At 43.1% G+C, this 22,166-nt stretch overlaps 1 protein-coding gene across 2 annotated transcripts in view; it reads right to left on the reverse strand.

The window, feature by feature from the left end:
* TTBK2 (tau tubulin kinase 2) overlaps positions 1-21,900 on the reverse strand; it is a 59,900-nt gene extending 38,000 nt beyond the window's left edge. For both annotated transcript variants that reach the window (XM_056851563.1, XM_056851562.1), the window contains exons 1-4: positions 21,747-21,900; positions 19,725-19,872; positions 4,272-4,345; positions 1,301-1,441 (exon numbers count right to left, since the gene is read on the reverse strand). In XM_056851563.1, coding sequence (XP_056707541.1) covers positions 1,301-1,441; positions 4,272-4,345; positions 19,725-19,872; positions 21,747-21,815 — 432 coding nt within the window. In that variant the 5' untranslated portion in view covers positions 21,816-21,900. The remainder of the gene's footprint in view (positions 1-1,300; positions 1,442-4,271; positions 4,346-19,724; positions 19,873-21,746) is intronic.
* Positions 21,901-22,166: the final 266 nt, after the last annotated feature.

Below are 22,166 nucleotides of genomic sequence, written 5' to 3' on the forward strand. Positions count from 1 at the left end.
ATGGGCAGCCAAGGACATGACAAAAACATATTAATGATTCTCTTTTTTTTTAACAAGTTTTATAAATTTTACATATAAATGGTAATACAAAGAAAAGAAGACGACAAAAAAGGGGGGAAGGGTAATTGAGTTACAGATATATTCCCTTTTTCTGGTCATAGTCAATCTAAATACATTTATGCATTCATATTTGCTTGAGTTTAAGGTTAACCTCCACCAAACATTGGTTTAATTAACATTTATTCCCCATTAAACCAGTTTTGTGTTGTTCAAGAACTTTCTTTTTTCCTGCCCTATAGTTACTTATGAGTTATTCTTACTCTTTTTATTCCCTTGTTCTCCCTTATCCTCTCTGGTTTCTATGTAATATTATACATCAAGGGTTTATCGTTTCATCGTTCACAACATATTGATTCTCAATTACTGTGGAGGTTTTTCCTGAATGGGCAACGTATCTGCAGTTTGAGTTTAGACAAGGAGAGAAGAGATAACTGTGGTTTTAGTTTAACTAAGATGGGGGACACATGTGCGTGCCAGAAGAATGTGAAGGCCAAATCTGAACAGAACTTCAATTCAGATCAAGACTGTTGGAGGGCAGGGTTAAGCCTTTCCCCCTGTGCATAGTTTTCCTATCTTGAGATGGCCCTAGCAGAGTTGTTCTTTGCCCCACTGGGACAAACGAGGAAGCCTGCAGCAGCTTTGTATAATCATTTCCGGTTAGGAAAATGGCACAGGGGGAAAGGCTTAAACCTCCCTCTCACCACAATTAGTACAAATCAGGATTTTAAACACTTGAGACCTCCCATGTCTATTTTGGTCCTAATAAGAGAGTTAGTGGATTTATTGCCTTTTTAATGCATCAGTTTGCTGCTCTCACTGTATGTTTGTAAGTAAAACCAATAGTAAAAAATAATGTAAGTCTTTAAGTGCTCTATCATGTAAATGAAATCAAATGCTGCAGCAATATACCAGCTTCTTACTGTGATGAGAAGTAACAGTACTCAAGGTCTCAGTGGAGGCTGTCACCATTCTTGATTTTTTTATATTAAGCGCTCTCTTTTATGGCCCGAAACAATCATTATTGCTGGATGACAAGTACTAATGTTGATCAAAAGCAGATACATAAAAAGTACAAATCAAGCATTACCCTTCAAAATATGCACTGCTACCTTTTACAGGTTTATATCTGGTGTCCTGGGTTTCACTGTGGAATCACTATCTAATAAATAACAATATAAAGACACCAGATGCACTTTACATTTAATTCTTCATTTTTACAAATATTTATGGAGAAACTTACTGGTTTAATATCTCGATGTAAAAACCCAACAGAATGAATGCTCTCAATAGATTCCAGAATTTGCCTCCCAAGACGCAAGGTGGTACCAATTGTAAAGGTCCCCCTAGACTGACTTCGACGTAGATCTGCCAAGTTCCGACCCTGAGAAAGTGAGAAAATATTTTTAGAGCAGGGCCCCCATAAATACACTCATAGCTCACAATGAAGAAATTAAATCCACACTCAGATTCTTTCTAGATCAAGCATCACCTCAAAAAGTACTTAAAGTATTTTAGAAGATAGATATGTATATTTTGAAATACCCTGATAGCTCCCTACTGCTAAAAAGTACATTATTTGCAGTACAAGAGGCTTATTTGTTCAGTGAAGTCCAGCACACTGATATTTTGATTAGTTCAAATCGTGAAAATTCAGTCAAGTCATGCTGAGAACCTGGTGACAAAAACAAGTCAAACAGTCATCTGTTTCCCCCTCCTACACTGTTAACACTAAAATAAAAGTAGATAGAGAAGCAATGTGTAGTCATGACATTCAAATAATCCAACTGCAGCTTGTAGTTTCCCTCAAAACTAGAATTACAGACAATGATTTGAAGTGGGTTTGCAGTTCTGTTTTGGAGGGAAACATGTGAACTATATAGTTTGCTGGCTCAGATTTAATGGCGAAGTTATGGTTACCAATGAAACAGAATAAAAAGGAATGCCACGCATGAGGAGGGAGAATGCAAGCCAACTGCTTGCTTCCAGTCCATCAAATCATGTTCTGAAGGATCAGCTGAACCAAGCCTCTGAACATCTGTCTAAACATTTTTAGAAAAAATAAAAATACTATAACAGAACTGGCTACTACCTTACTTTTTAAAACAGGTAGATATGAGTCCAGTAGAGACCAACAAGATTTTCAGGGTATGAGCTTTCAAGAGTCAAAGGCTCACTTCGTCAGGTATCTAAGGTGGTATCTAGCTGTTCTACTGCAGACCAACATGACTACCCTCTAAAACTTTAATAACAGGGTTTTCTTTACACTTTGCAACCTTTATAACATCACAGTTACTCACAAGTACATCATACCAGTCAAGAACCCAAGCTCATGCTTATCACAGAGCAGCAAAAGACAGGACCAATCAGCAGGCTCTCAGCATGGACATATCCTATCTCCTTGCTCCAGCAGCAGCAAGAAACCTTGCTTTTTGTGGTGGCATAGGGCAGAGTTGAGAGGGGGGTCTGTGATAGGAGTGTGCACCAATTTTTTCCCAGTATCTTCCGGATTCAGGTTTAGTAGGTACAAAAATTTTTGGAACATACAAAAAAAAGCCGAATCCCCATACTGATATGGGTTTTTTTCGGGGGGTTTCAATTATCTGAAATTTTTCAGGTCTATTAAATCCTATGTGAAATCTTTGTGGGGATCTGGGGGCAGTTTTTTAAGGTAGAGCCACCAAATTTGCAGTGTAGCTTCAGGTGACTTTCCTTAGAATAACCTCAAAGTTTGGTAAAGATTGGGCCAGAGGGTCAAATTTTATGGGCCCCCAAAGAGGGTGTTCCCCATTCATTCTCCACTGTTTCCAATGGAGAAAAAATGAGGCCCCGAAATGGCTTTTTTCAGTTCGGAATATCTGAATGCAGACCCCTAGCCTGTAACTCTAGTACTGCATAAACCAGCTGTACCCAAACTTTCTGAGTCTGTGGGCACCTGGGAATTCTGACACAGCATGGTGGGCACAGCCACAAAATGGCTGCCACAGCTCACCTCCAGTCACACAATGAAGACCCCTGTGCTGCAGTGGCAACTGCTGCCAAAGCAATGTTTTAAAAAATCTGCACAGCCAATCAGAAGCCTTGATGGGTAAAGCCTACCTGGCCCCACCTACTTTCTAAAAGCACTTGGTGGGTGCCAGAAAATGTGTTGGTGGGTGCCACTGCACCCATGGGCACCAAGTTGGGGGGCCCTCGCATAGACTACCGAAGTGGCTCCACTCTCCCAGAACTTGCACACATTTTTCTCAAGAAAAACTCTCATAAGAGGGGAAGAGGTTAAAGGGCTCTAATAATGCATGATTCACAGTGCAATCCTATGCAGAGCTACTCCAGTCTAAGTTCACTAAAAGATGCGCAGTGCCATCCTAAGCTGAGTTATACCCTTCATTGATTTCAAAGGGCATAAAAAGGGTGGAACTTTTCTTAGGATTGCACTGGCAGAGCTGTGCTTTATTTGAGTCTGCTTGTGCCACAACATCAAAAAACAACAGAGCGGATCAGACTTGTTGAAACAGACTAAATGTTTTTGCTCCCAAATTGCTGGGAAACTGTATTTTTGCAGCAGTCTGGAAAAGTTTAACTGCTTGCATTTTCTATACATGCTGACATTTCTATGCTCAAAACAAAGGTTGGATGCATTCTACTCAAACTGTTCTTGTCGCAGGGTTTTGTGGGGTTTTTGTGGGGAGTTAGTGCTACAGAACAGCTCCCCCACACACACACAAACACACAAATATTTTGTTCTCAAAAGGCTCCTGTTTGGGGAGAATAAAGCCTTTGGTAGTTCTGTTCCTTGCCTTTATTTCTGCTTTTCAAGATTTTTAACCTGGTGGTATTCAGGAAGACTGAAGTATTTTTTTTTCTCAACTGTCCAAGCTAGAGAATCCATGTACTGCTCTCTATTGCTTTTCAAGTCTTTTTTCATACCAGAAATGTTTTGCCTAAGGAAACTTACATATAAATGATGTATTAATTCACAGTGTTACTTTTCAGGCATAACCCATTTCATTTAGACCAGTGTTTATCAATCTGTGGCTGTTGACTCAAGCGTGAGTCATGAAGCTTGAGTCCCAGGCTTTCAGTTTAACTGATTTGTACATGCTCTTTTTTTTTAAGTGGGTCACCATACACCAAGTACATTTGGATGTGGATCACTATACCAAAAAGGCTGGGAACCACTGATTTAGACAATGAAGTAAATGTAAGAAACTCACCTGCAACTGCATGACGACATAGTTAAATCTGTCATTCCTTCCACAGCCAACAAATTTACAGACATGATCTTTCCCTGAGGGGGGGAAAAGTTATATGTTTCTCATTTTTTCATAATTGAGATTTCAAGAAGGTACTACATTCCTTTGCAAATTCAAAATAAATCATTTGTGTGAAAGGAAGTCTTCAAGTGCTCTCTCCCTCCTTAGCCAGTTAGATAGCTAGAGGCTCTCTGCCTCTCTGCTTTTCTATCTAAAATGTAGTTCCTTAATAAACATGTAATTTTATCTTTAATCAGTGAGTCTGCCACTTCTCTGAGTCACTAGCACTCTGCCAAGGTTTTTAACTATATATTTGCTGCTTTATTGCCCTCATCCTGTCCAGATATGGTTAGTCTTCTGCTCTGGAAGTATTAACAGTAAGGAGTCTCTTCAGCCTTAGTGGCTTTAAAGAACCAGCATGCTTCCTACTCTGTGCTAAAGTATCTAGACAAAAAAGAATTTCAGCCCTTCCAATTGTTTGCTATGAACTTGCCTACTTAGTAGAAAGAGCTTCCAAGATTCCCAAATCAAGAAGGAACCTACTGAAAACTATGGATCAATCAAGGAACTCCTCTGGACACAACCAAGTTACCGTTACTCTTGCTTGTCATTTGAATAATCAGGGAACAGCAAAGTTTCTACAAGCTATTCAAACCGTGGGAAAACAAGGAAACAATTTCTTGAAGACTGTAGGTTGACACAGCACTTCAGCCGTGACTGAACCCATACAGAAGAGAATGGAGGCTGTTACTTCAGGAATTACTATTAAATAACACTGAAAAGGACTTGGCCCAACACCGATCCACTTGAGATCTTTTGGTACTTGATTCCAATTCGGCATTGACAAGTTAATTACACCTTGATTGTGGCTTTCAATAAATTTTTGTATCCTTGTGCTAAAAAAAAAAGGAAGTCTTCAAGAAAGACCAAATTCTAGTGTCTCCATTACTTTACTTAACCTCTCCAAACAAGTTTTTTCTATCCATATCCATGAAATAAACAGTGCCTCCCAATCCAAGTTATCTCAGTGTGTGAAAGTCCAGGGTCAAGAAACTACAAGAATGAAATCTTTCACACAAGCTCTGGTTTTGATCTTTTCAAACACATCATAATTATATGCAGAAATATAAAGAAAACATCGAGCTATTTGATCAAATATTCTTGATTGCACAGAAAACAAAACAGTTTCAAATTTTAAAATATTATAATAGTGATAAAGTTTAAAACTGTGAATGTTAGTGAATTTGCCCAATAAAATTAATTTGTTCCAAAATCTCTTAAAAATACAATGACTTTGGGGTCAAAAATATACAGCAGGCACTGCTTTCCGAAGATGCTCCAGTATGCAGTTAATGAGATCTCAGCACCAACGTTTATAATGTATTTTATAGATGCAGCAGCATTCTGGCAGTACATGCTTATATTGCCATATTTCACTGCATTTTACTTCAACTCCCCAATGTAATAAAGGCATTTAAAATCAGAGCTGCCACAGGAAGCTAGTTTTAATTGGAGCAATAATTCCCTAACTAGTTTGAGAACCAACTTTGAAATTAGCTTTTTATTAATGTTGAAGTTCAATGTAGAAAGAAATTGCAATGACACTGTTAAAACATGTTCAGTCAAAGCAGAACTTAACACTTTATTGACTTGCCTATTTAAAATTTAAAAAATGTATTGACTATATGTGTATACAACAGTTTTAGCAAAATTCATTTGAAAAGAAAAAGGCAAACAGTAAATATTTTCCTAAACAAAAGAAAAGAGCAAACAATAAAACTAATAATTTACGCTATTTCAAATGTCCTGAAAAGTAGGCAGACATGACTAATGCATCAAATGCTGAAATTTGCAGGTTGTGGGCTTAATGCATTTTATAAACAAACTCAAACAAACACACTCTGAGAGTTAATATGCAAAAGAAAAAGAAAGTAAGGCAAGATGCACTCATACGCCACATGCCTTTGAAAGGACACAGCATACCGAACACAAGATTCAAGCCTGTTTGGGTTGAAGGCATCACTAGAAGAAACCCTAAGGAACCACATTTTGCTTCTCATTCTCCTCCATATTACAACCCCATGAGGGGTCGCCTTAAGCCAGTTGTGACTTGACAGAGCTTCATTAGGAGGTAGTGAATACTTCATTGAAGAAGGGGCGCTGTTCTGCAGGGAAAAAGGCTGAAGAGGGCAACGGAAATACAAGAGAACACAGCAAATCTTTCTCCCCAGGCATCAAACAGGTTGATACGGAGAACTCTGGTGAGCGTACCTGGAAGAGATTAACTCTGTGAAGCCAACTCTCTATATTATACACATGAGAGATATTTTACCTTGGACTTGACCTGCTGACCCAACGAATCATTGGTAAGACAACCAATGTCTAAGGTAGGAAACAGGACCACAGCAGGACAATTAATGTCTATTTCTTTTCACCTTACCTGGCCTACCCAACATCACCATATCTCTTGTTACCAACACAGAATATTGTATTAACACTATTTACAGTGTATATTATATTTGGAAGAATATTGGGAAATTGTATTTTGTACTATTCTGAAATTGAAATAAATGTAATATGAAAAAAACCGTTCACAAACCACTCTGATCTGGAGAAGATTCTTTTCCGTTTAGAGGGTTGGTTTTATTTGATCGACTGCTTGATGGTATGCCAATAAAGGTATTGAAATTTGAAATTTGATTATTTTCCAACTCCAAACATGGCCATAAGACTGAGCAAAACCTATCTACAAGGTATCGTCAAACAAAATTATGCGACTAAAGCTTCATACCACCCAACATCATGTATCTGCAAGAGGCACCAATGCCTAATGTGGGGTCTAGTTGGCTGTTCCTATTTCAGCTTTGGTTCTGTTCAAACACGAGCCAGCTAGGATAGCCCAGATTAGGGTAGTTGTGACATGGCTGGGGATGGAACAGCCATGGCGTAGCTCCCGATTGGCTTGCTGCACCGAGCCCAGCAAGCGGCACATGAAAATTCCCCCAAGCCCTATAGAACTGCTGTAGAAAGTTCCATGGGGCTATGACACCATTTTTGCTGGTGTAAGTACACACAAGCAAAAAAGGGCATTCCCAGGGCGAAAGGGTTTAGGGAGCTGACTAAACTCAGTCCCTCCCCCAGAAATATAGCCTTGGATACTCACCGTGAGGGCTTATTCTCCTCTGAGGCGAAGGGCATCCTGAGCTGCGGGTTGTTTTCCCTCTCCATCCGGGTAGGCAGGACTAAAAAATTCTGACTTCCTGTGATACTTGGCGGGAAAACAGCCTGAGGAAGCCAGTTACCGTCTAGACTAGCTACATGGACAGCAGTAGGAATAACTCGCGATATACACTAACTGTAAATTGTAACCGCACATAACCCAACATGAACAAATAGAAAGATAGAACATATTCATGCGCTAAGCAGAAACCTGAACAGGTAACGTATAATAGGAGTATACGAATTTATATTGTAGGAATCGATAGAAGGGAGGGGCAGGATGCCCTTCGCCTCAGAGGAGAATAAGCCCTCACGGTGAGTATCCAAGGCTATATTCTCCCCTGAGGCAAGGGCATCCTGAGCTGCGGGACTTATAAGAGCTCCCAAAAAAGGGGGGGATAAACTACAATTACTCAACTACATTCTGCAGGACCCTGCGGCCAAAGGCCGCCTGTGCTGAGGACCATGTGTGAATTTTATAATGTTTGATAAATGTTGAAACCGAGGACCAGGTTGCGGCCCGGCAAATTTCTTCCAGTGGGGCCTGTTTGTCAAAGGCTGCAGTGGTTGCCATACTCCTGAGGGAATGAGCTGTGATGCCCTCAGGCACTGGTTTGCCAGCTATCTTGTAAGCTTCAGCTATGCATGCCTTGATTGTGTTACTGATGGCAGCGGCTGACATCCTTTGTCCTTTACTGGGGTTAGAAATTCCTATGAATAGGAAGTCTGACTTCCTAATTTCTGCAGTACGCTTAATGAATGTGCGGATGGCTCTCCTGAGATCTAAGGTATGCCATAATGCTTCGGTTGTGCCAGATGGATTGGGGCAGAACGATGGGAGGTTTATTTCCTGAGATCTATGGAAATGAGAGTTTACTTTAGGAAGTCTTTATGGAAGACACATAGGCCTTTTCTAATAGAAAGAACTCTGAGTTCCGATACCCTCCTAGCTGAGGTGATAGCTGTAAGAAAGAGGACCTTCATGCGAAGATACCTCACCGGAACCGTTTTGAGGGGTTCGAATGGTGGGCCCGTGAGAATCTTAAGGACCAGATTAAGATTCCATGTAGGGAACCTGTGGATGGCTGGAGATTGAATTTGGGATACCCCTTTTATAAAGGCGGAGATGTGTCTATGCTGTGTCGTGGGATGTCCGTCCGTGAAAGGAACGACAGTAGAAATGGCAGCCAATTGTCTTCTTAAGGTGGAAGCCTTAAGATTCTGTCTAACCCCGTCCTGTAAAAATTCCAGAATGCCGGGAATGTCAGGGTGAAGTGGGTCCATTTTCTTTCTCCTAGCCCAGCGGACGAAAGCCTTCCACGACGCGTTGTAAATGCGCCTAGTGGAGGGCTTTCTGGCTTCTAAAATTGTGTTGACCACTTCGATGGAATAGCCTAGCTCTAATAGTGACCGCCTTTCAAGTGCCAGGCGGTCAAACAGAACCATTGAGGGTCTTGATGTAGGATGGGTTCCTGTCTGAGAGTGTTGGATTTTGTTGGAATTTGCCATGGGTCTTGACAGGACATGCGCTTCAGAGTTACAAACCATGGCCTTTGAGGCCAGTATGGGGCTATTAATATCACGTTGGCTTTGTATTGATGGATCTTGCGGAGGACTTTTGGTAGTATGGGGATTGGAGGGAAGGCGTACAGCAGTCCCTTGGGCCACGGGCTGAGAAGGGCGTCTGTGCCTTCTGCTTTTGGGTGAAAATACCTGGAGTAAAATCTGAGAACCTTGCGGTTTGATTCGGAGGCAAACAGATCTACTAAGGGGGTGCCAAATATTTCTGTAATCTGAAGAAATGTTCCTGAGTCTAACTCCCATTCTCCTTCGTCTAAATTTTGCCGGCTTAACCAGTCGGCCTGACAATTGAGGTCTCCCTTGATATGTTCCGCTCTGATTGAGGGAAGATTGAGTTGAGCCCAAGAGAGAATTGCTACTGCTTCCCTGTGTAGGGTAGAGGACCTGGACCCCCCCTGTTTGTTGATGTGCGCTTTTGTAGCGACGTTGTCCGTTCTGATAAGTACATGATGGTTCCTGATTATGTCTGCAAACTTCCAGAGAGCTAATTTCACAGCTCTCAGCTCTAGCAGGTTGATATGAAGCCGTGATTCCTGGTGTGTCCAGCGTCCCTGGGCTACCTGATCTCCCAGGATGGCCCCCCATCCGAGAAGGCTGGCGTCTGTGAAGACTTGAACTGGGTCTTCGTGAATGTACTGTGTGGCTTTGCTCAGGTTCGACGGAGTGGTCCACCACAGGAGACTGTGTCTGACACTGTGTGGAATTGTCACTGACTTGATCTTTTTTCTTGCTATGTCTACTTGGTGGGGACGTAGAAGCCACTGAAGGGGGCGTGAGTGAAAGCGCGCCCATGGAACGATCGCTATGCACGACACCATCAGGCCCAGTAGAGCTGCAAGGGACATTAGCATAGCGGACCTTGACTTGGTCAGTTTGGTAGCAAAGGTTTTCAGTTTGCTTATTCTCTCCTGGGTCAGAGATAAAGAATTGGTGTTTGAATTGATTCTGGTTCCCAGGTGTGTCATAATTTGGGAAGGTTGTAAGGAACTCTTGTCGAAATTTATGAGATATCCATGCTCCTGGAGGACCTGGATAACGCGATCTGTATGGGTGCGGGAGAGATTCGGTGTTGGAGCACAGATCAGGATATCGTCCAGATACGGATGTACCTGGACTCCTTCCTGTCTGAGGGTGGCAATGACGGTTACCAGCACCTTTGTGAAGACCCTCGGGGCGGATGTCAACCCGAAGGGGAGGGCTCTGAATTGGTAATGGTTGGGGCCATAGGCGAACCTGAGGAATGGTCGGTGTAGTGGGTGTATAGGAATATGGAGGTAAGCCTCCGTCAAGTCCACAGCCGTCATAAAGGTGCCAGGGAGTAGAGATTCCACGATTGACTTGACTGTTTCCATGCGGAAGTGTCTTCGAGCCATCCTCTTGTTGATATACTTCAAGTCGAGGATGGCCCTCCAGTCGCCGTTTTTCTTTGGCACGGTAAAAAATATGGAATATACTCCCTGGCCCTTCTGAGAGCTGGGGACTGGCTCTATGGCTTTGATGTGTAGCAAGTGTTGAATTGCTGTTATTGTTCTTGAGTGTTTCTCTGGTTTGAGTGATATTGGGGAATTTAGGAAGAGATCCCGAGGTCGGGACGTGAATTCCAAGAGGTAGCCATTTGATAGGATCTGGGAGACCCATTTGTCCGGGTTGGACAAGGCCCACCTTGCTGTGAACATTTGTAGCCTCCCCCCCACATGGGTGTGACTGGCGTCACTGAGGGTTTTTTTTGGATAATCGGTCGCCCTTATCCGACCTGGCCTGGAAGTTTTGGGGTCTAGAGAATCTCCCCCCTCTGCGAAAGGATCTGGTATTGTTCCATGATCCCCGGCTTGACACCCAAGAGCCTCTCCTGAAGTCTGTTCTGAATCTTGGAGTGAATTTGGGGGAACGAAAGGAATGATACAGAGGAGAACGCTGGTCTTTTTTGATTTGCATGGGGAGGACCTGTTTTTTATCCTTTATTTCAACAAGGATACTGTCCAGCTTTTCTCCGAAAAGCCTCCCCTCCTTGATTGGATAGGCCATCAGTGTGGTTTTGGCCTTAAAATCAGCTGGCCAGGACCTGAGCCATAGACCCCTTCTAATGGAGGTGACTGATGCCATTGACCTTGCTACTGAGGACATGGTATCTAGGGAAGCATCCGCCATCACGGTCAAGGCAGTTTGTACTCTGTCAAGACCACCAAGAACTCTGAGACTATCATCTGGTACGAGTTGTATAATTTTCTTGACCCATAAGTAAGCAGCCCTAGCGAAGATGGAAGTGGTAGCGCTGGTCTGAATGGCCATGGCTGAGGCCTCATGCGCCTTCCTCGCCAGCTAGTCTGACTTTCTGTCTAACTGATCCCTCAGGGAGCCCACCCCGTCTTCTGGGACCAAACCTGGTGACTGGAGGTCCAAAACTGGGGCGTCTACTAAAGGAACCTTGAGCATTTCCATAGCATGTGGGGCCAGATTGTATAACTTTTTGATACTAGTGGGGAGTTGATTATTGGGAGTTGGGTGCTCCCATTCATCTCTGACCGCGTTAATGAAAAATTCTGGGAAGGGTACTGAATTAGTTGTTGGTTTAGGTCTTGGAAAGCATTCCTTGACCCCTTTTTTAAACTTAGACTTTGGCTCTTCAGATTGATCTGATTCCTCATTGAGATCAAGGGCGAGGATAGCCTTTGCCAAAAGGGCCTGGTAATCCTCCCCAGAAAAAAGTCTGTTATGTTGTTCTACCTGTTGAGGTGGGTCTTCGTCGGAATCGAATTCCCCCTCCTCTAACTCCTCCTCCTCCTCATAATCTACAGAAGAAATGGGAGACTTAGAGAGATCCATTTGATTCTCTCTGGTTTCACATGGCTTAGCCTTCATTGCTGCTTTTGTAGGCCATGACCCACTCCTGCCAGCAGAGGGAGCACTGACCTTTGATTTTGCCTCATTTACAGCAGAAGTGCAGTTGGAAAAGGAAGGATTAGGCGGGAGATTGGGGGCGGAAGGGAGGGGTCCACTCCCATAGGGGGAGGGAGGCGAGTTTGAAAAGATTGAAAAGCCATCCACTGACGCTGGAGGGCATAATTAATAAGGTCATCTGCATTTTGCCATGAAATAAATTGTGCGCCCGCCACCTCCTGGGAGGGGGGGGGGCTGCCAACTCCCGGCGGGAACGTTCCCGTTTGCGCAGGGTTACCAGAGGATGCAGCTGCCATCGGATCCGAACGTTCCTGATGATTGTTGGGCGGTTTAGCCGGTTTTGGGGAAGAGGCGGGTGACTTGCGCCCGGCTTTCGCCCCTGCTCCAACCTTAACGCCGCGTCTCTTTCTCCGGGCGCCCGGTAGCTGCGGCGCGATTTTGCGCGCCTTTTTAGGCTTTTCTGAAGGCGCCTCCAGATCAGGCGCCTGGGTCTCTCCCGGTTCCTCTTTGCTCCCTAATGGTCCGCCTGGGCGGCCGTTGGGAGAACCGGAGCCCTTGGGGTTGCTTTGCACCAGCCCCCTTTGATAGTCCTTCTCTGAGAGAAGGTAGTCTTCCCTGACTAAAATGGTGTCGGCCATCTTGGCTAAGGTAATAAGGACGGGAAGAAACAAGGGGGGGGGGGAAGAAGACAGACTAACACTTAAAAAACGAGGGCAAAGGACCAAAGGCAAAGACCAAGGACTCACGGAACACTGAGAGGTAAGGTGGAACACTGAAAGGGAAGAAATCGCTTCTAGCTAAAAGAAGTAAAGCCGAAGGCAAGGAGCTGTGCGGAGTCGCCTGCTCCACCCGGATAGGCAGGACGGAAACTGGCTTCCTCAGGCTGTTTTCCCGCCAAGTATCACAGGAAGTCAGAATTTTTTAGTCCTGCCTACCCGGATGGAGAGGGAAAACAACCCGCAGCTCAGGATGCCCTTGCCTCAGGGGAGAATGCCCCTTTTGGCGCAGACACGAACCCTTGTGCGGGAGGAATGCTGCAGCTCCACTCCCTGGCGCAAGTGTAAGTGATCCTGCACCGGCATAAGTGCCCATGTTGGCAGCGCAAGTGGTACTTATGCTGGTGCAGGAGTCGTGCCACCTCCAAACCCCTTTTGCCCCCCCCTTAGGATTGCACTGTTAGTGTAGCAGTTGCAAACTATAAAGAAATAATTCTTGTGGATTAATAAGTAGACAATACTGACTTGGATGGACCAAGGGTCTGATTCAGTATAAGGCAGCTTCATGTGTTCAATAAGGTTTTCCTTCAGGTTCAGAGCTGTTTAATATTTTTATTAGTGATTGGGATGTAATGGAAAGTATATTTATAAATAACTGTAGAAAAGGGGAAACTTGTGAGAACAGTAACTTCAGTGCAAGAGGACAAATGGTGCAGCGACTGGATGAGTAATACTTCTACAAAGTATGATTGTGTTACCACAGATCTCAGATTCATGTCAGCAATATAATACTGTTACAAAAAAGCACAAGGACATTCTGGATTGCACTGCCATCATCATTCCATTTAGGAAAACATTACATGGCAATACTTAGCACCCATTAGACCCCAGCTAAAGCATACAGTGTTCATCTTGATCATATAGTAAATAGATGTGAGTTCCTGCAACTAAATTGGTAGTACAGTGCAATACTCTAGTGGTTCTCTGGTTTGAATAAAGGACTGTTTTTGAGAATATAAAGAATTTCAGTTTTAGAAGACCACACTCATGAGCAAGCCTCAGATTTATTAACTGCATACTTTTCTATAAGTTCGGGTATAGTTCTATTGTAGCCTGGTGGTACTGGAGCAAAGCTTCTAATGCTCTACTAGCAAAAGAGGGAGTAAGGGCAGTTCATCTTATACAACCCATTATTTTCAATGCAATGACTGCTCCAACTTAAAGAGAATCCCAGCTCAGGCCCCAAAACAGGAAACTATATAAAATGCAGAAAAATTGACAACCTTGCTCCCTGCTTTGTGCTGTATACCTGAAACAACTCTCTCCAGGATTCATCTTGCAGATCAATTGTGTATACAGTGAAGTTCTTGCCAGATCTTCCTGTTCTCATTAATCTCCTAGATTTTACCTTCACTCCTGTTTAGTTTTCCTTCATAGAATTCTGTCATCTCCCTTCTCTTATGCGTCATATAGTTTAGATTCTAAGACTCCCAAGCATGCAGTGAATCACTTCAGTATTCCACACATTGCTTAGAATGCTCATTTATCCTGTGCCATCTGCCACAGGGTTGTTAATGCAACGATATGTTTGAACAGCATTGTGGTTACTGTCCTTAGGGATAACATTTAAAGCTAACAAGCCACCACGTTGAACATGTTAATCTATCTCTTCAAACAATAAATATCTTCATAGCTGATTAACTCCGGGAGATATTCTCTCCCTTTCAATGACCTCAGTAAAATATTGGCATGAGGAGAAGAGAAAGGGAAGCAGTAACTTGTATCATCATCTGATGAGATGTCTATTTGTGATAGAGAACTACGCATCGCACATTCCATCTCTTTCGCATACATACACAGTCTCTCATGACATCCATGTCAAATAGCAACTCTTGGAAAAAAACAAACAACTGTAATAGAATTTATACAAAGTGAAGATGCCAAGAGAGGGCGTTTTAAAAAGGAGGAAAGCAGAGAGCCTTAAATGCAAGTACTGCCACAAGGAATCAGTGTGGGCATATTTAAGAGAGATTGTAGTTAAATTCATAATTTAATTGTAATTAAAGTCATAGGTGAAAAAGACAATCCTGAGTGGTCTGAAGGGAGGAAAACAGAGTTGCACTAACCTGTAACTGTTGTTCATCAGAGTTGTCTTCTGTGCAGGCACACATTGGGACTGCCTTGAGGCAGGCCTGCTGTGGAGAGATTCATTCCTAAGCTTTAAAGCAGGAGTGGGGAACCTTTTTTCCGCCAAGGGCCATTTGGATATTTATAACATCATTTGCGGGCCATAAAAAATTATCAACTTAAAAACTAGCCAACCAAGCCCCAAGCAGGCAGCTACCACAGATGACCCCCCACGCAGAAAAGCAGGCAGGCATCCATCCAGTGGTGCACTCGCCCACCTGGTGGCACAGGATGGTCTGTTGCACCAGCCGGGCGTAGCTGTCTAACCACACGCCGGAGTTGCTCCTGCTCTGCATGGTCGGGGCCGGATTCTACAGCCGGCTCCTGCTACCTCCGCATGCTGGGATGAAATGACTGGCTAAGAACTCCCCCCACCCACACATTCTGGCCCTGCCCCCTTTAACCCCTCCATTGTCTCCACTTCCATCCCCAGCCCTCTTGTAGTACAGAGGGAATACGTTTCTGTCACGGGAGCTTAGCGGATTGGTCAGACGTTCCAGGAAACCACCAGAGACCTTGTTACGTAAAAGCAGTGCTTGATTTATTTACAGTGTTATTTATTTACAGTGATCCACACATATATACAGTTCCTGAGTCCTAACCACCAATCAGGTGAGGCGCTTAGTCATGCCACCTCTTGCAGGACCTTGCATCAGCTTGGCCTAATCAGGTTCTAGCAGGTTTACAGTATGACCTCAGTCAGGGACTTTCCCAGGGACTTTCCAAACCAGATGGTTCAGATCTAGATTGAGACCTGTCAATTCAGATACTAATGTGACAGCCTTGTTATTCTGACAGTTTCTCTATGGCCCGGGTGGGAAAGGGTTAACACAATTTCTTGGGTGGTCCTAGCAGCTCCATAGCTAATGACTCTTCTGCAAGGGGGAAAAAACGTTCCTTTTCTCGGCAAAACAAACTCACATCTGTCTTGAATAGAGGCTATTCCTGTCCACGGGAGAGGGCGGATCACCAGTCTTAGATCCTTTTGAGGTAGAGATCTGCCAGGACCCACAAAGGGCCAGACCAAATGATTTTGCGGGCCTTAAATGGTCCCCTGGCCTGACGTTCCCCACCCCTGCTTTAAAGGCTCTAGGAGGCGCCCCTCCCCACTCTGAGCCATTGGAACGTGTTTTACCACCCAAATGGTCACATACTCTGAGGGGAGGGCTCCCCGCTCAGCTCTGCCTGATCTGCAAGTCAGATCAAACCAGAGAACTCACAGTGGGGCAGGTGGAAGGGAATGTGTGCCTGCACATATGACAACTCAATGAACAACAGTTACAGGTAGGTGCAACTCTGTTTTCATCTTCGGTCTTCTGTGCAGCCCCACATTGGGATCCTACCAAGCTCTGCAAATTAGGAGGTGGGATGAAGTTCTCACCTGTAGCTATTGGAACAGAGATTATGGAACTACTTAACCCACGTAGTTCTGCTTTTTGCTTGCTTGCAGGTCCAGAGTACAGTGTTTTATGAAGGTGTCGTTGAAGATCGTGGCAGATCTACATGGCTGAAACACCTGAAAGGCCTGTGTTCTAGTTTAGTGGGTATGAACGTGAAGGGAGAATGGTACCCATGCTTGTTCACAGCATAGTTTTATCACTGTAACAATCCATCTGGACAGGATTGGGATGAAATCTGTTTTCCTTTTTTTATGTCCGGTGTATGAAATAAATAGATTAACACATTTTCTGAAATGTTGAGGGTACAGGTTTGGTGGGCTAGAGCCCCAAGGCTTGGCACCCAGATTGGCTGAAGGCCCCAGAACACATGTGGGGTTGTTCCTTTTTGGGGGGCTCTTTCTTTGTTTGAACTCTTGGAGGGACTCCTTATTGGGAATCTTTGGAGCAGGGGTGTTGCCATGAAGGATGACAGAGGGGAATGATCTTAAAGGAGTATCCCGCAACTACCCAAATCAGATGTAACCTGGATTGTAAGTACCCTAGTTATCACCTGTAATTTTATTTTCCTTAAGTGTGCTTACATCTTGTCCTTTGCAATACTCTTGAGTTTGTGCCTTATAGAAATAAAGTTTTGTTTAACTTGAGAGAGTCTGAACAAATCCTTACCCACCTGCCTGGCTCCTTGGCATTCTACTGAGCAATACCTCTGCTTTGGGCAACCACATAAGAGAGAGCGGGGGGGGGGGATTTTACCAGAAGTGGTGGCAGTGACTGAAGGGGGGGCAAAGTAATGGCTAGTCTTGCCCTACAACATGACAGAGACCATGACAGATACAATGACTAGAACTCTACACAGTCTTCCAAATGAGATTGCACTACAGATCTATACAGGCACTTTACAATATTGGCTATTTTATTTTCAATCCCTTTCCTAATAATCCCAAGCAAGGAATTTGCCTTTTTCACCACTGCCAGAAACTGAATTGACATTTTCATCAAACTGTTCACTACAACCTCAAGATCTTTTTCTCCCTCATTCAGTCATTTCACACTCCATTAGAATATATTTAAAGTTGTTTTTTTGTTTCAGTGTGCATCACCATACACTTGCCTACATTGTCACTTACTACATGTTGCCCACTCTCCCAATGAAGAGAGATGCTCTGGGAACTCTTCACAATCCACCTTGGTTTCCACCATACTGAATAATTAGCTATCATTCACAAACTTGCCCACTACACTGCTCACATCTAATAGCACACCACTTATGAACAACTCAAATAGCACTGGTCCCAATACCCATCCTTGTGGGACCCCACTGCTCACTTCCCTTCATTGTGAGTACTGTGCCTTTATTCCTAGTCTGCTTCCTATCATTTAACCAATTTTTAATCCACCACCTTCTTATCCCATGACTACTAAGCTTATTCAGTAGTCTTTAGTGAGATACCTTGTCAAAAGCTTCTGGAAGTCCAACTATACGCGTACCAGCTCACCCATCTATGTGCTTGCTAACCTTCTCAAAGAACTCCAAATGACTGATGAGGCAGCACTTCCGTTTGCAGAAGCCATGCTGATTTTTCTCTGCAGGCTTTGTTCCTCAATGTACTTAATAATTATTTAACAGTTTCTACTAATTTACCTAGAACAGATGTTAGGATAACTCCTGGAACCCCTATGTAGCCCATTTTTAAAACTGTCATAACATTTGTTACTTTCCAGTCCTCCAGCACAGACGCCATTATTGCTGATAAAGTACACATACTGGTTAGTCGATTAACAAGGCCACATTTGAGTTCTTTTTAAAAAACCACGGGTGAATGCCATCTGAACCTGGAAATTTATCCATTTTCTATTTGCCTAGCAGTCCAAGAACTTCATTTCTCATCATCTCAATTTGGCTCAGTTAGAATCATAGAGTTGGAAGTGACCACCAGGGTCATCTTGTCCAACCCCCTGCACAATGCAGGAAATTCACAACTACCTCCCCCACAGACCCCTCAGTTTATTAGCCTGTATCCACTCCAAAACTACCTGCAGGCACTGGTTCAGGGTTTATATAGCCTCTTTGGAATTAGCCAGAAGTGCAAGATAGAGCTGACTGTGATCTGAGTACTGGTGACAGCCCAGCCCAAATCTCCAGATGACCTTACCCAGAAGTTTCATGTAGATGCTAAAGTGCTTAGGGGACAAGATGGAACCTTGCAGGATCCCACAGGCTGAGGAGCAGTCCCCTGCACCACCTTCTGAAAACTACCCCAGGTAGGACCAGAATCACCAAACGGTGCCTCCCAATCGCAGCCTGGAAAGGCACTCCAGAAGGACACCATGATTGATGGTGTCAAAAGCTACTAAGATGTTCAGGCAGATCAACAGAGTTGCACTCCCTCTGTCCATCTCATGGCACAGGTCAGCCACCAGGGCAACCAAGGCTGTTTTAGCCTCATAACCATATTTATTTTGTTTTTCTACCCACCACCCTTTCAAAATAGGTTCAGGGATCAAGATGGCACCAGAATTTTATCCTGACTATATATACCAGGATATTTCTCTGCTCATAGTTATTGGATTATAGATGAGCAAGCTTATAAATAAACTTACAAACAGAATGCCAGAGGGCTAATTAACCAAAGATCTCACTCAGTTCAGCCCATTACACAGTTTAACATTTTAATAATAATTTTAAATATATTTACATTAATTTGCAGCCTATTCTGTGCTTAAGTCACCCCACCCAGTTATACTATTGGGCTCAGGCAGGCTTTCTGTGGCAGAGATGTCTTGACTGAGAAAAGCCTGCTCTGAGTGCTTACAGGGTTCACTTCCAAACTAGACAGAATACTAACCACTGTCTTCAGACTTAATGCATGATCAAAAATTGTCTTAAAATTTCTTTTCTGTTCTCCATTTTTTCTTCCATTTGGGGGTCAATAATAAGATTGGATCTCCTGACCCAACCTTTATCAAACTCGGGGTTCTTGTAATGAGAGTCACCAGCAGCTATGATGTAAATTTGGTACCTCTACCTTAAAAAACAGCCCCCCCCCCCCGAGCCCTGGGAAAAATCCCCATAATTGAGCCAAAATTTTTCAGGATATCCAGAAAAAAGCCAGAAAAAACCATACTTGTATGGGGCTTCAACATTTTCCCTGAAATAGCAAAAAATGTTGGTCCTGATACACCCGAATCTGAAAAACATTTGGGAGTGCACACCCCTAGGAATCATCCTAACCAATGATATTTGGCTAATCTGTACAGATCAATATAGTAAAATCTGATACTCCAACAATTAGCCAAGTATTGATTTTTCTCAGGCATGTATAAAAAGGCAGTAGAATTTAATCTCTCAGCATCAGGAATTTGTGTCTAATGCTTAGCACTCCACAGTACAAAGACTTTTTTGTCTGCCTTACCTTGCAGTTTTTTCAACACAGCTACTTCCATTTTCAGAACTTGCTTTGGCTGCTGAGCTGACTCAACCTTCAATGCAACGTTCTCTCGGGTAAGCAAGTCAAGTGCATCATAAATTTCTCCAAACCCTCCTCCTCCTATCTTTCTCAACTGCAGGAAAGAAGAATATTTTTGTTACTGTACATTTTTTCATTTCTACAGAGCTTTAAAATTCACTAGCCTATACTTTGAACTTTACCTAGTTCATTAAACTACAACTATATTAGGTGACATCTTTGTCAGTTGAGTGCAAACCTAATTTTAAAATGTGTATACTGCTATTAAATATGGCAAAGAATTTCAGTACAAAAGAAAATATGTTGGCCAGCCAAAAAGCACTGCAATGAAGTGCAGAAGAGAAATCAGAAGAAGTAGACAAACATACGATTCAGTTAAGGAAAAAGACAGAAAATAGTACAATAATAAGATTAAACTGCAAACAGGAACTTTGGACTTCTTTGAAGGTTTCTTCTATTTGAGGTAGAGGACATCCTGATGCTCAGGTACTCCTTTTCCCGTGATCCTTGGAGGCAGGATATTATGTTATTCTTCCCACCCTTGAGGAGAGGAAGTACCACCTGTTCTTTAGTTCAGAGACTTCCAGAGCTTTCCATAAAAAAAACATAAGGAATGCCATCAGTCATTGCAGCAACAGAACTTAACCTGCGAACGGTTAACTAAGAGGCAATGCTGAGTGCCACCCCTGTCCCAGGAGAAAACGCTAACAAAACTGTAACAAACAGTTGAGAATAGGATGACAGATGAGACAAGAAGGCTCAAAATCCTGTGTAGCGACCAGAATCCTATTAAACAAGGGAGGGTCCAGGATGTCCTCTTCTACCTCAAATAAAAGCTCAGGAAAAGCACAAGCTCCTGTCAAGTCACATATATGGGCCACTTTTCTGTATGAGCAAACCCAGTCCTGATAGAGCCTATCGCCACACTGCAGACTTAACAGTTTGGCAACTGCTGGGAGACTGATCTCTCGGTGGGCCCTTGCCAATGACCTAATGATGTCACCAGAAACATAATGATGTCACTTCTCACATGATTGGAAACAACACCACTAGCTTTCAGCCAAAATGCTATGTTTTAACCATAGAGTTATGACTGCAGCCCGAGTGTTGCCAGCAATGTGATCATGTCACTTCTGGTCATGCCAGAAATGACATTTTCAAATCACAAAACTGGCGATCACTTTCCCCATTTCCCCGATAGAAAAACACAATTTGCTGGATTCACCCAAAGGGGTCTAAATGCCTGACAAATTACTAAATAGAAGCAAGCTCTTTATTTTCAAATATTGATTATGATCAAGGCAGTACTTGTTCTCATAAAAAAATCTAAGATACTAACCAAATGCATTGTTCGAACAAAACATACATAGGTCTCATGACATCAGCACATCATTAACATAGGACCAATAAGCCTTTAGATACAAACCAGTAATATTGTTTGTTGACCAATGAGAGACAAGTATCATCATCATCATTTTTTCTCCCACCACCCAGATGAGTAGCAGCAGGAAGGGCCAGCCAGGGGCAGGAGCTATCCTGCCCAAAGCAGGAACCTAGCAACCCTATCACATAGCAAGAATATTACTTCCCTTCCCTGCTCCCAGGTGTCAGGTCACTTCTCATTCATTACATGAGAATGAAATATCGTACTACCATTTCTAAGTAGGAACTTGTGTCAGTGTAGCACTAAGGGGAAAATTCTGTTTAACTGACTTGGCCCTGAGCCCATACCATAAAAGACCAAATAATCACATGTTTAACCACCTTTAGCACGTAAGACTGCCCCCGGGAAGCTGCAGCCTGAACAAGATCTTTAAAGTGAAACTGTTCTTTATTTTTGAGGCCATAAACATGCCAGAAAGAATTAACATAGATATGTGTGAGTGAGCAGGCAGCTATTACCTCTTTATTGATTTATTTACACAGCTAACCAACAACATACTTTAAAATAAGAAGTAATATACTCACCACTTTCCATCTTTCTTTCACCAGTATTCCCACACTAAGAATATCTGGCTGTTCCCCTCCTCCACTCATTGTAATCTCCTGGGGTGATGCAGCTGCTATACAAAGCCTACGTCAGTAGAGACCAACCAGCTCTCAGAGGTGGCTTCCATTTAAGCAGAGGCTATAGAAACAAACAGCAGTACATGAGAGCTTGCTAATTAAAACATAAATAAAATAATTGTTCTCCTGCTCGAACTGAATCATTTTTCACCTTTACAAACTAGAACTGAAAGACATCCAAGAATTTCAACAATACAGAAGGCCAGAATGGAACGTGACAGAATTTAAAGGCATAGTGCAGAAACACTGATATCATACAAGGTACAACTTGAACTAAGGGTGAAACTAAGGATTGAGAGGTAACATAGTGGCTAAGACACT

This window comes from Euleptes europaea, chromosome 6 (assembly GCF_029931775.1).
Source record: "Euleptes europaea isolate rEulEur1 chromosome 6, rEulEur1.hap1, whole genome shotgun sequence".
Classification (NCBI taxonomy): Eukaryota; Metazoa; Chordata; class Lepidosauria; order Squamata; family Sphaerodactylidae; genus Euleptes; species Euleptes europaea.